Source organism: Elephantulus edwardii, unplaced genomic scaffold (assembly GCF_000299155.1).
Source record: "Elephantulus edwardii isolate Elephantulus edwardi_28Jun2011 unplaced genomic scaffold, EleEdw1.0 scaffold00003, whole genome shotgun sequence".
In the NCBI taxonomy this organism is placed as follows: domain Eukaryota; kingdom Metazoa; phylum Chordata; class Mammalia; order Macroscelidea; family Macroscelididae; genus Elephantulus; species Elephantulus edwardii.
The window spans coordinates 32854365-32869451 of record NW_006399753.1 but is presented as its reverse complement, the minus strand read 5'-3'; the positions used below and the strand labels follow the sequence as shown (position 1 = coordinate 32869451).

The 15087-nt window shown below is 37.0% G+C and overlaps 1 protein-coding gene across 1 annotated transcript in view; it reads right to left on the bottom strand.

Moving 5' to 3' along the window:
* The window catches only part of DPP4 (dipeptidyl-peptidase 4), a 118285-nt gene that overhangs the window by 24180 nt on the left and 79018 nt on the right, over nt 1-15087 (bottom strand). Inside the window, exons 19-22 of the mRNA XM_006879485.1 lie at nt 14616-14685; nt 8531-8725; nt 5913-5967; nt 5263-5362 (exon numbers count right to left, since the gene is read on the bottom strand). Coding sequence (XP_006879547.1) covers nt 5263-5362; nt 5913-5967; nt 8531-8725; nt 14616-14685 — 420 coding nt within the window. The remainder of the gene's footprint in view (nt 1-5262; nt 5363-5912; nt 5968-8530; nt 8726-14615; nt 14686-15087) is intronic.

The window sequence follows — 15087 nt, the reverse complement described above, 5'->3', positions numbered from 1 at the left end:
CCTTAACACTGAGCCACCTGGCTGGCTGCTGGCTGAACAGCATGAACATATTTAATATTATTGTTATTATATACCATTGACGCAGAATAAACCCATAGCTCACTCTCCAGTGGGTTTTCAGAGGCAGTAAATCACACAAGAGGAGAGTGTCCTTCTTTCTCCAGTGGAATAGCTGGTCGATTTGAACTATATGCCTTTGGGTTGACAGAACGACTCCTTACCACTAGGCCACCAAGTTGCTATTTCTCCACTAAATAAGGGAATATAAAAATATACTGGCTTAGTCTGTTGGGAGTTGTGCTGCTAACACAAAAGCCAAGGCTCTCTGGCAGCTAGAATCCACCAGCAGTCGGGGGAAGAAAGGGCTGCTGGGGGAGAAAAATGGGCAATCTCCACCCCTTCTGAGTTACAGCCTCGGAAACTCAATGGAGGGTCACTTATTAGTTGGTTCCAACTCGATGACAATGAGTTTGTTTTAGGTTCTTCTTTTTTTTATCATAATATAAGTCAATGGCTTGAATTTCACTCTAGTATTGCTGTGATTTGAAAATTGATTTCATCAATCCTTTAAATTCTTTCTAAAATTCAACTATAAGCAACACTTTGACTCTATTTAGATGACTGTTACTGTAGATTAAAAACTACATTGACAGAGTGTTAGTTGTTCCATATGTATTCATGTCATTTCTATGAAAATCATAATATTTTCCTCCAAAAGAGAATAATCATTTTGATTAAAATAAATATAGACTGTATGTAATTTTACATATATAGAGGACACTGAGCTTTAAAATAGAAAGCTCTAGTAGCTTAGTGGGCAAAGAGTTACACTGTCAAGCCAAAGGCAGGTGGTTTGAATACACCATCTGTTCCTGAGGCGAAATAAGGGAAATCTTCTCCCATGAAATTTATTGCCTCTGAAAACCTGCCGGAGGGGTCAGCTCCACAGCAATGATTTTGATTTTTTGAAGATTTACAATATAGGCTCTCCAAAATATATTCATCTTTTTTACATCAACATTTACATATTTACATATACACACTTTGTGAACTTAACAGGGAGAAAATGGCCTTTAAAGACAAAATAAAAATTTCCCCAAACAGACTTAGATTTTAATTTTCCTTGTCATAGAACACAATACCTCTTTTTTGATTTGTCTTAACCAAATTTACATATGTAAAAAAGATCCAGAAGTTAAAAACATAACACAGTTCTTAACTTTAGAAATATACTTTGAATACTATCTATTAGATACATATATGAGAGTTTTAAGCAAAATTGTTAAAATTTATACATGTATAAGAACTCTAGAAAGTTTCCTATATTTTAAGCTGATTCATATGCATTTAATAATAAGATTGTCTTTTCACTACTTATTTCTGATTTACACAGACCATTTCTATTACTATTGACCACCAGAGGTCTCCAAAAACAAGCTATCCAAGAGAGTAATGTCAAACAAGTGTATGAAAAAACCATTACGTATGGACCAAATATAAACTATGCCCTTTTTTTTTTTTATCAGAATGATAGCATTGTTTTTTTAGATTTCTTTGTTTTCTTTTTATAATGGCTTCTTTTGAATGGAAGAGACTTTACAAACAGAGAATTTACAGAATTAGAATTGTTGTTGTTGATTGCCTTCAAGTTGAGCATGACTCATAGCGACCCTATGAACTAAAGTCCTGAAGCCTTTCTAAAACTATCGACATTTATCAAAGTTCATAGTTTCCGAAGGCATGCTGTTTAGGAAATGGATATTTAATGAGTATGTAAATTACCAATGACTCTATCCTTAAACTACTACATGTGGAATTGAGATAAGGTTAGAAGGGGATAGGAAACAAATTCTTTTCTATATCACCTCTGGCTTTTTTTCTTCCTACCTCAATGGAAGAAGGGAGCTCTGGTGGATTAGTGGTAAGGAACTGGCCTGCCAACACAAAGGTATGCAGTTCGAACATACCAGTTGCTCCACAGGAGAAAGTTGGGCAATCAAATCCCATGTGATTTATCAGTTTAGAGACTAAGGTGTGCCTGATTCAAGCCATGGCCTCTTCAATCATCTGTTATGCATCAGAGACCTGGACAATTAATAAGGATGACAGAAGAATTGATGCCTTTAAGTTGTGGTGCTGGAGAAGAGTACTGATTATCCCGTGGACTTCCAAAAAACAAACAGATATGTCTTGGAAAAGGTGTAGCCACAGTGATCCTTGGAGGCAACGATAACGAAGCTTCGTCTTTCATCCTTTGGACATATAGCTAGGTAAGGCTATTTCTTGCAAAAGGACATCATGCTTGGAAAGATAGAGGGTCAGCAAAAGAGAAGACGACTTCCAAAGAAATGGGTGGCCTCAGCAATGCGCTCTAGTATGTCAGAGATGAAGAGGATGGGGTAGGGGTCAGTTGGCTCTTCCTAGGATCACTGTGAGTTATAATCGACTCTATGGCACATAACAACAACGGTAGGGAGTCATGCTACCAGCCAATATTCTCTTGTACATTTCAAAGCCTCTGAAAATCCACTACAAATCAATTCTGACTCTACGTAAATGAGCTTTTTAATCTTATACTGCTAATCCCTTCCCCTAGAGAATAACAGTCTTATGTATGTATTTTATGCCTTATAGGCTAACATTTTATTAATCTTCTTTTCAACCACAAAGATACTTCAAGCACAGTTGCCATTATCAGGTCAATTCAAACTCACGGTGACCCAGGGTGTGTCATAATAGAACTAGGGTTGATTGATTTTAAGGACTAGGGTATGATTGATTTTAAGAACTGTCTTTTGGAGTGCCTCTATATTTTAGTTAGAGTCCTTTGCACCAATCAGGGACTCCCTTTCACTCAAAGCTCTACTTACAATTAAACTTTACCATGTTTTCTCAAATTATGATAATATATAAAAGACAAAATTAAAAATAAAATAAAGACAGGGTTTTTTTTCTGTAAAAAATATAGCATGTGGGCTAACTAAATGTATAGGGTAGTTCATGGATATAATTATCTTACAAGACAGTCTCTTACAATAGCAGACCTATTATAGATACTCATAATGTACTTCCATCTGACATCAGCAATAATATCCCTGGTGCCACACCCTCTTCTAAATCCTGCTTTAATTTTTGGCATTTCCATATCTATGTACTATTGTAGACATTTTTTAATTATTTTCAGCAGTATTTTGCTTGCACGTGAAATTAGTGATATTGTTTGATAATTTCCACATTCTGTTTCTTTTTCTTGAAAATGAGAACAAATATGGACCTCTTCCAATCTGTTGGCCAAACAGCTGTTCACCAAATTTTCCAGCACAGACTGGTGAGAACATCCAAGATTGTATCCGCTAATTGAAACAAGTCAACTGGTATCCTACTGATTCCTGGGGCCTTATTTTTTTGCTAATGCCTTCAACACAGCTTCCACTTTCTCCTTCATTATCATTGCCTTGTGTTCACATGGTACTTCCTGAAATTTTTCAGTGTCAATAAGTTCTTTCTGGTTCATTGTTTCTGTACATTCCCCCCATCTTCTTTTGATGCTTTCTGGGTCCTTCACTATATTATTGCCATATTATCTTTCAATATTGCAACTTAAGGATTAAATTTGTTTTTCAGTTTTTTCAGTTTGAGCTATGCAGTGAACTCTTCCATTTTTACTCTCCAACTCCAGCTCTCTGAACATTCTATTATAATACTTTGCTTTGTCCCCTCCCAAACTGCCTTTTTAAATCTTTTGTTCAGCTCTTTTACTTCAGCATATTTTCCTTTTGTTTTGGCTACTCGACATTCCCATGCAATTTTTAGAGTCTCTTCTCATCCATCCATTTTTATTTTTTCTTTCACCTCTGTTTTTGTAATGACTTTTGATTTCTTCATGGATGATATCCTTGATATCATCCCACAACTCATCCGGTCTTTGATGATTGGTGTTCATTGCCTCAAACCTCTTCCCAAAATAATCTTGAAATTCAGATGGAATTGATTCAAGATCATATCTTGGTTTCTGTGAACTTATTGTATCTTTCTTCAGCCTCCATTTGAACCTGCATACGTAGAGAGTATCAGAGGAATATCTATTTGTGCTTTATTGACTATGCAAAGGTGTTTGACTGTGTTGATCATAACAAGCAGTGGCTGACACTGTGCTCATGCAAAACCTATACCTGGGAAAAGAGGATGTTGTGCGAACAGAGCACAGGGTACATTGTGAGGTTTAAAATTAGGAAGGGAATGCAATGGGGTTATATTCTCTCTTCATACCTATTTAATCAGTATGCTGAGAAAATTTTTCAAGAGGCTGGACTCCATGAAGAGGAGTGTGGCATCAGGATTGAAGGGAGACACGTCAATAACCTGTGTTATATAGGTCATACAACCTTGCTTGCTGAAAGTGAGGAGGACTTGAAACACGTGTTGAAGATGATCAAGGAATACAGCCTTTGGTATAAATTGCATCTCGATGTCAAGAAAACAGATTCTTACCACTCGACCGATAGGTACCATCATGATGGATAGAGAAGAGACTGAAACTGTCAACAACTTCATCCTACTTGGATCCAAAATTAACACTCTCAGTATCAGCAGTCAGGAAATAAGGAGACACATTGCACTGAGAAAATCTGCAATTAGGGACCTCTCCAAATTATTGAGGAGTAATGATGTTAGTTTGAGGACTACGATGCATCTGATGCAGGCCATGGTCTTTCCTATCACTTGCTTTGCATCTGAGAGCTGGACAATGGATAAGGATGATAGAAAAATAATTGACACCTCTGAGCTGCGGTGTTAGAGAAGAGCATTGAACATCCCATGGACTTCCAAAAGAACAAACAAATATATCTTTGACAGGATGCAGCCAGAGTGCTCTTTGGAGACAAGGATGATGAGGTTTACCCTTACATATACTTCAGGCATGTTGCTAAGAGGGGCTATTCCTTCGAGAGTGACATGATGCTAGAAAGGGTGAAGGGTCGGTGAAGACCCTCGACCAGGTGGATTAAGATGGTGACTGCCACAATGGGCTGTTATGTGTCAGAAAGTGAGGATAGCACAATAAAGAACAAGATTCAGTTCTTTTGTTCATAGGGTGGTTATGAGGCATACTCAACTTGACAGCACCTAACAACAACAATGTGTTTCTGAGATGAATCAGCTGATTGTGAAAACACTGAGGTTCAAAAGGAAAGGGTTTCATCACTGAAATTTTGAGGTCAGTACCTCGTGTCTCTTTGCACTTCGGTTGTGATTACATACCATAGTACTCCCAGCGTGACACAGGTGCCACAGCTATTCCACACTTGAAGACGCCACTTCCAGATCCCAGGACCATCGAGGTTACATACCCTCCATATGACTAAGGAACAGAAACCGTCATTTTGGTAACAGACATGTAGTAAGCAACTCATCGTTTCTAAACTTCTCACATCTTATTTGCTGTACCACTTTAGAGACAGAAAGCATAAAAGACCAGGTTTAAATTGGCATTAACTGGGCAGTCGAAAGCCTATACTTCAAATTCCGGATCCATTTTAAGAGTAGATAAAGGGGAAAATGAATGAAAAAGTTGCTGGCTTTCATAACTGGGTAGTGTCTATTAAATGAAAAAAATCAACACTAAATATTTTCCCACTTTACCAGCTAAGACTTCTGAGAGACATTCCCCTCCTTTCCTTCATCCCTCCCTTCACATCACAATAAACAAAGACATAAGCCTAGTGCAGTAGAGAGTCTAGCAGACCATTTCTCAGGGATCTCAGACATTTTATCTGGAACTTCTTAGTTTTAAAACATGATGCACACAATTTTCATCTCTGAATGTTTACATACAAAAGATAACATATCCTGCTCTGGGTTATATCCTCTAAGGAACACATACAGATTCACCAGCCAAACAAGCTACTCACCCAGCCCCAAATTGCAATCCGCTTGTCATCCACAAATTCCATTTTTGAAAATTGCCTAAAACACATGGAAGAAGTCCATGAATGAGTATAGAAAAGTAAGATTACTACACAAATGTGAAACCCTGCCATTTGTTCTTACTTCATTCTATTAAAAATGAGGACTAATTACTGCCAGCAGTCAAATCAACACCTGAGACAAATGTCTAAAATGTCTATCATTTTCACTTGAGGTCCAGATGAACACGGTTACTTTTTTTGGAGTCCATAATAATTTTGTCTGTGTGTGTGTATGTGTGTGTGTGTGTGATTCACAGAAAACAAATCCTGGCAGTTTTTTTTCACAGCTTTATATAAAAATTTGCAGCCCAGATGCACTTTTCTATACATAATTGAATTTAAATTTCTCCAGATGTTTTCAGTTCAAGAGAGTCTGCCCCTGCAGTGGAGAAATACAGGGGCACGGAGAACAGCTGGGTAGGGCTTAGTGTGGCTCTGGACCTCCTACCTGAGAATTTAAACACTATTCTCTAAATAAATCTCTTCTATGCTAAGTGTTGATTAGATACCTCCGCATCACTAAACAGAAAACAATTTTACTTTGAGGGATTATGGATTAACTAAACTGTGCTCTGAGTGCAATCTCTATTTAAAAAAAAAATAAGTAAAATGTTTCTGTACACCTATTGCAACCTTACATCAAAAGGCACTTTGCTCACTTAATTGTACATGTAAAAATGGTTGAAAAACCCTAAGGGATTTGTTGTTGTTGTTGTTGTTGTAAATCTAGCAAATGTGCCTTCATAGTAGAGAAGGGGAAGAAGGGGATTCTTGCACCAGCCAAGTGGAAAATATTTGTGTTATTAATTGATAATATATCTTTTCGGCTGCTCTGAGTGAAGCTATATTATGAGAAAATGTTAAATAAGTACTTTTCTACTGATCCTTTCAATGCAAACTTCTAAAAAATTAAAGAAAGCTATGAAAACCATGAAAACTATATGAGATCTTAAGTGTAAACTTGACACATCTTTATAAAGTGCAGATATCCTGGAAACCTAAACTTGTATCAAGATGGTGCGCACTGCAGGTAATCCCAGAAACTTCCCAACCACATTCTCATTTGTAAAATAACCAAAAGAAATGTTTTCTTTTATTGGAGTCCATAAAAGTTGTACCTGACTCTGTATGTGTGTGTACAAGTAATCACTAATCATTCTGATTAGATGATATTACCTGGTTTTGGACTTTAAACAAATAAACTGAATTATGCAAAATGTATGGTTTTTTTAGTCCAATTTCTTTCATTAAACAGTCTGCTCATAAGATTCAGTATGTTATTATGTAGAGTTCTTTCTTTGTTGCTGGAATAGCATTCCATTATAAGAATACACCACATCTCATTATATTTTTAAACTGGAATTGTATTTTCATGATACTCAGTTCTGTAATTTTAGGAGTTGCATTGATTATATTTGAGTGGCCCTGTAAACTATGTCCTATTTCTCAGAACCAGTCTGTATGGGTAAAAACTCATTTTTATAATATCACAGTCTTACCCTTAAACTAATTTGCCTGCTTTCTAAACTGTCTCTTTTTTAACTGTTAAAAAAAATAGATCATTATTTATGTATGAGAGACCTTAATCCACTCAGGGATACTTAAAAATAGTCTGTCATCTTCTCTTTGGTTATTCATTTTCTCAAAGGTGTCTTGTTAACCCATTAATTACTTATTAATCTTTCTGAATTTCTTAGTTATTTGTTTAACATTATCTTTAACCACCCCACTTATTATGCTTTCCCATATATCTCTACATTGGTTAATGAAACTCAAAAGTGTAAATTTCCCATTTACTTGCTGAATGCAATAGGATTTAAGCATTCCATCTAAATTCTGTCTAATTTGCAAGTTACCTACCTGGAAAGCCTCCATTTCTTTACCTGAAATGTGGGGATATGGATACCCACCTCCAAAGAGCTGCTGGGTGGTTTCAACAACAAGGCAATTAAAATACTTCCCTCATTATGTGCTCATTACATGAAACCCTTCATTAACAATTAAAATCTTTCTTAAGATAGATCACATTTATGAATAGTCCCTTAATTGGAAAATAGAGGATCAGATGTGATTCCTACTCAACCAAGTCTTTATAATTGTAACTTGTGATGATTGTGTTCTATAATTTTCTCACCCAAACTGTTTAAGCCACTTCTTGGACTCCACCACAGTCACTCCTCACTTATCCTTGCAACAGAATGGATTTGTCTTGTTGGTTAGATGTTTACTCAGCGGTACATTTAACTTCAGTGTGTCCACATATGTTTGATGAATTTGGAGTCTGTTTCTGTGTGATGGTAGCATATATCAACTATCTTTCTCGACTCACACAGAGAGGAATTTGGAAAATGCTTTTTTAAAAAGAACACTTGTATAAATCCATAATAATATATATTTTTATCTAAATGTGATAACCTTCACTAAAAATATAATCTAAAGATGAAAGGCTATAGATTTAACCAAAACAATCAATATTCTTTACAATTAATAATATGAAAATATGAACTGGTTAAAAAAAAAAAATCAGACGACCTTTGAATTTGAATCTTCCACTTACTCACCTGGCTGCTTCAATTTGATCTTCAACTTCAAATGTTCCCAGTCTTCTGTATATTGCATGCATGATCTTATCTCCTTGGTAACCACTTCCTCTGCCATCAAAGCTAGCTACTATAATATTTTCTGTGCTTGCAAGGTAAGTAGCCCAGTTGAGTCTGAAGGCAGCATCTGCTTTTTGGCTACAGGGGCCTGCATATCTGTGAAAGATTTCAAATCATTAGCTCATGGTTTTCCATCAAATGAAGAATATTTTCATTTCTCTTTTCTGATCATGAACCTGAAATTGTGCCAGCCACCAGGGTGTTCAGAATGGATCCTTTAAAACTTGGCAATTATCTTAATTGTCTAGTGCTGCTATTTCAGAAATGTCACATGTGGGTGGCTTTAACAAACAAAAATTTATTTTCTTACAAATTATGAGCCTAGAAGTCTGAATTCAGGGTTCTGGCCCTCAGAGAACGCTTTCTCAGTCAGCTGAGGAGTTAAGTCCTTGTCTTCTCTGAGCTTGGCTCCCTAGCAATCTCCAGGCAGGATAGCATCTCTCTTCTCTCTGCTTTAATATCTTTTATTTAAGAGAGACTGTATTGATTGACATAACAAAAGGCATTGGATTAATCCTATTCATTAACATAACAAAGACAATGCATCCTCAGGAAGAATTACAATGAAAATCAGGATTTGTAACACATTGGGGTAGGAGGGAAAAGACACCACAATTCAATCCATAACAGTATCTCAGCTCTAATGGCTGTGTGGTTCCTTCAACTAAAACCCAAACTCATTGTCATTGAATCAGAATTAACTCATAGCTAACTCATAGTGACTTTTTAGAGGCTGTGAATCAAACAGGAGGGATTGCCTCTCTTTCTCCCACATACCAGATGGTGGACTTGAACTACCTGCTTCTGGGTTGCCGGCAGAACTCTGTACCCACCAGGCCATCGGAGTTCCCTTCTTTTAAATAAGCCCAAGCTTTTCTCTTTGAAGATTCTTATCACTGGCAGACATTTTCTAAGTATCATACATTTTAGAAGCCAATGAAATTAATTCTCTAATAGTTTGGAGAGTGAAATCATTATGATGATAATGTTGACGACAATATATGCAGCCTTGAATATTATCTCTACATCTCAGTTAATAAAAACTTCCAGACTGCAGTTTATTTCTTAGGTTTTTACTTCTTTGAGACTCTGACTGCTGTATTATGTTTTCCATTTCCTACAATGTCCAGCACAACAGTACACACACTGTTGTTGTTAAGTGCTGAACAAAAGAGTAAAGTACAATCCCTAGGGACCCTATGAACAACAGATTTGAACCTGTCCTATCCTATGCCATCCTTATCATCTCCGACACACTGAAACCCCTTGCTGCAGTCATTGTGTCAATCCGTTTGTTGAGGTCCTTCTCTCTTTTGCTGACCCTCCACCATTTCAAGCATGATGTCCATTTCCAAGAAGTAGGCCAGAGTACTCCTTCACGGCAAGGATGGCAAAGCTTTGTCTCACAAACTCTGGGCTTATTGCACTCACTGTTGTGCTGTGTACTACAGAGTTAGAACCGACCCATAGGTGTCCCTCCAGTAGGTTTTCAGAGGTGGTTTATCACACAGGAGGAGATTGCCCATGGAATGGACACAATAGAAACAAGTGCTATAACTTAAAATTTCTGTTTCAAATAGCTAATCCTCAAAATGAAATTAAATTACTTTCGGTAATTAAAGTGAAAATTTAAACCTCTAAACAGAGGAAGAGGAGTCACAATCATGAGTCGCTGATGAGGCTACTTATGTCCAACCAAACACTTCAAGGGATTTGATTCCTTGGTTTGAAGGTTTAGGGTCAGTTTCATGAGACATTCAAATGGATTAGTAGTAAGGAGTTATGCTACCAACTCAAAGGCACACAATTCAAATCCACTAGCTGTTGCTCTAGAGAAGAAAGGTAGACAATCACCTCCTGTGCCATTTACAACCCCTGAAAGCCCAGTGGAGGATCAGCTATAACTCACTTTTGACTCAGTGCCATATAATAACTATCAACAATACCAATAACATGTTTAATGCTTCTGTTGTATCTTCTGTTTCAATGCATAGTGCCTTGGATCTCAAAAGTTTACAAATAGCCATCTAAGGCACAACAATTTGTTTCTATTACTAGAACAATGTTTTTTATTTCCTCACTGCTGGTGCTAAAAGTGTTGATTGTGGAGCCGAGTAAGTTGTAATTGCTAACAACCTCAATCTCTTCTCCATCTATTATGGTGCTGCCAGTTGGCCCAGGGATGAGAATCCTTGTCTTCTTGATGTTGAGCTTCAATCCATATTAAAGACTCTAGTCCTTGACCTTAGGCAGCAAGTGCTTCATGTCCTTGGTTTCAGTAAGCAAGGTTGTGTCATCTGCGTATCGATCAGTCTCCCTCTAATCCTAACTTCACATTCCCCCCAACCTCTCGAATGATCTTTTCTGCATACAGATTGAAAAGATAAAGAGGCAGGATGTATCCCTGACATACTCCCTTCTTGATTTTGAGCCAGGCAGTTTCCTTGCTCTATTCTGAGGACTGCTTCCTGGTCTACGTACAGGTTTCACACGAGCACAAGAAAGTATTCTAGGAGCCTCGTTCTTCTCAGAGTCAGCCACAATACAATCAAATGCCTCTGCATGGTCAATGAAACACTGACTTTCCTCTGGTATTCTTTGCTTTCAGCCAAGATCCCTCAGACACTGGCAATAATGTCTCTAGTGTCATGGCCTCTTCTAAACCCAACTTGTATTTTGCTAGCTTTCTGTCCATGTACTGTTCTGGTCATTTTTTGATAATTCTCAGCAGGATTGTACTTGCATGTGAGATTAATGATATTGTTTGATAATTTCCACACTCTGTTGGGTCTTTCTTTTTATGGGAATAAATATGGATTTCTTCTAGTCAGTTAGCCAGGTAGTTGTCCTCTAGATTTCTTGGCACAACCTGGTGAGCATCTCCAAAGAAGCATCTGTTTGCTTAAATATGTCAATTCATATACCATCAATTCTTGTGGCCTTGTTTTTTGCCAGTTCTTTCAGAGCACCTTGAACTTCCTCCTATATCACCATTGCCTCTTGATAATGTTATTTCATGAAATTCTTCTGTGTCATCCAACTATTTTTGATACAGTGACTCTGTATACCCCTTCTATCTCCTTTTAATGCTTCATTGGGGAGGTCTGCTGTCAGGGACCTCTTCAAAATCCTAAAGAGCAATAAGGTCAGTCTAGGGACTAAGGTGCAACTGATCCAGACGCTGGTCTTCATAATTACTTGCTATGCATCAGATAACTGAACAATGACTAAGGATGAGAGAAAAATTGATGCCTTTGTGTTGTGGTGCTGGAGTAGAGTATTGAACATACCATGGACTACCAAGAGAACAAAGAAGTCTCTCTTGGAAAGGGTGAAGCAAATTTCTCCTTGTAGGCAAGGATTTTAAAGCTCTGTCTCACATACTTTGGGCATATGGCCAGAAAGGACCAGTTCTTTGAGAAGGGCACCATGCTTGGAAAAGTGGAGGGACAATGCAGGAAGGAAGACCCTAGATAAGAGGGGCTGACACAGTATCTGGGGTAATGGGGGGACATAAGTCAGTCAGTGAGACTGGCTCAGGATAAGGCAGAGATCAGAACTAGTATACATAGAGTGGCTATGAGTCAAAAGAGTTTGATGGCAGAACAACAACAACCAGAAGAAAACAACATCTGGAGCAACAGAAGTAGAAGGAGCATGAGGGACAGGAGGAAGATATGAAATGTGTCACAAGTTGGCTGCAAAGGCAACTTGTCTCTTTCGTCATGAAACCAGAAGTAGAGAGTGCTTAATACTGTTATTAGATATTTGATTAAAGATTCCTTAAAGATTCTTGACCAAAAGAAGAAAAATGCAGAATATAATTTCACATTTTCTTGGGCTCCAGATTTCCTAGAGCTATCAAAGGCTAAATACAGAAACTATACCTTTGAGATAATACTTAAAATTTGTGAAGTTGTCTTAAAGCTACATAAAAGTTAGCCTAACTAGTAAAATATGTCTGATGTTAGCATTACACTGTCAAAAATTCTCATTATGAGATCATATAGAGAATTATGGAACTCTAGTGGCTTAGTGGTAAGGGATTGCACTGCCAACCCAAAGGTAACAGCTGCTCTGAAGGAGAAAACAATCTAATTCATGTCCTTTATTGCTTCTGAAAACCTGCTGGAGGGTCAGTTATGGGTTGTTCCAACTCATGTTACACAATGACTGTGTTGGATCAAAGTGTCAACAGCATTTCAGAAGATATGAGCATTCTTAGAGGGCAATGTACTTATGTTAATGGAAGAGCAACTCAGAAAATGAGGGTGAACACGGTTACAACGCAAAAGAATGTAATGGATGACACTGAATTATACATAAGAAAATAATTTAATTCGCATATATTTTTTGATGTGTCGTCTCAACAATAAAAATCTATGTTTTTAAAAAGAGGAAGATGAAAAATCATTGAACAGAAGTGGACACTTAAGTTTTCTTAAAATGATGTATATGTATATATTTTCATAACCAAGAGAAGGTCTAAGAATTACTAAGTAGGAAGTCAGGTAAGGAGCTGTAATAGCACAGTGTGTTAAACATAGCACTACTAACCAAAAGGCTAGTGGTTTGAACCCACCAGTCATGTCCCATGGGAGAAGGAGAAGGTAATCTGTTCTCATAAAAATTTATAAACTCAGTAACCCTACGGAACAGTTCTGTCCTGTCCTATTCCTCACTCACTGCCTTTGAGTTGGAATCAACTAATTCGTTGCTGACAATCTAGGAGGTTTTCAGAGGCTGTAAATCACAGGGGAGGATATTGGCTATCTTTCTTTCATAGAACAGCTAGAGGATTTGAACTGCCCACCTTTGGATTAGAAGCAAAACTCCTTACCCATTAGGCTACCAGAGCTCCCAACTGTGTCCCACAGGGCCACTTTATATTGGAATAACTCAACAACCATGAAATTGATTTGGGAAGTTAGGAAGGGCAAAAATATTACATTTATCATAGGGATTTTTTTTTAAATTGAGTCTAAAAAGCAAATTAGCATCTCTGTAGTCAATATCAGGTGTGTTATCTTAAAGAAAATCATGTCACTCATTAGGAGGTTTGAAATACCCGTATTTATGATTCGTCAACATTTTACGCTTCACTTTCATGGAATAGTAATCATTGTGGAGCAAGGTTGTATGTGATGCTAGCATCTGTGTCTTTTGCTAACAACAGAAAAGTGGTGTCTCGAGCTTCCGTTTCTCTTTAAAAATAAGTTCTGTAAAACCCACCAACAGGTTTGTTATGTGAATGAGATGAAATGAGTTATGCTAAACATCTGGCACAGGGCAGTTACCCAGAACACTTGTTAGTTTTATTTTGTTTTGATAAAGGAAATGAAGCCGACTAGGACAGGAAGTGGCATTGTGGCCTTATGAGTGAGGCCAGTTAATTTTTTAGACGATTAAATTAAAATACAGTCTTACTAATTATTAAAACAATATTTTTACAAAGTTGCTATATTGTAAAGTTCATGTGTTCTCGTGAACTGTTTCAATGCCTGTGATGTCAGAACTCCACAGAAAAGGATTGGGTAACACCAGGCAGTGGTATTCGAGGAGCTGAAAGAAGAGGTGGGAAATGTTTGGGCACATTTGGAGAGTAAAAAAATTCATTCTAAAACATATGCACAAAATAATTAAGAGGTTCTTTGCAGCATAAAAGAGTATCATTTCTTTGATAACTGCCTTAAGAGTTTCAGAAAATAAAATTCATATGGCGTGATGACAGAAAAGGTGTGTCTGCCTTGTCTCTAGGAAAATGGAAGAAACCACTTTTCCGGTTTGAGACGCTGGAGCTTTGAGAGCAAAGGGGAAGGAGAAAATGATAAAATGGCTTTACAATGACTCAGGAAGAGAGAAAGGATGCATTTTTGGCTCTACTTTTAGGAAACTGCACTGGGTTAAAATATATATATATATATATATATATATATATATATATGATGGTTAACTTCTAAATCATTCCCTTCTGTTGAATACTTACACATCTAAAAGTAAAGGATATTTCTTAGATCTATGAAAATGAGGAGGCAAGATCATCTGATACCAAAACTCTAAAAAAAAATAGAAAAGGTTAATTAGTAGAGTTATGAACAATATTCAGCACAAGATTTCCTTCCTTCTCTTTTGTCAGTGATTAAATCACATCTAGACAGTTTACTAAAGAAGATTAGAAAAAGGAAATAAGCTTGTATGCTTTTAAACTATGAAAACAACCTCTTCTACAGGAAAATAGTAGTTAATACTGAAACAATATTCACTTCTAATGTATCTATTTAATGCATAGGTGCCTCGTAAAAGAAAAGTGCATCTTAGAATTCCTGATATTTTGTTTTTAAAATTCTGCTCTTTGGCTCTTCTTATCTAGTTTTGTTTATGACTTATGTTCTAAGTTTTCCTCCAAAATGTTTTCCTCTTCTTGAATTTTCTTGAAGCTGTTTAGGCTTTTTAGTTGG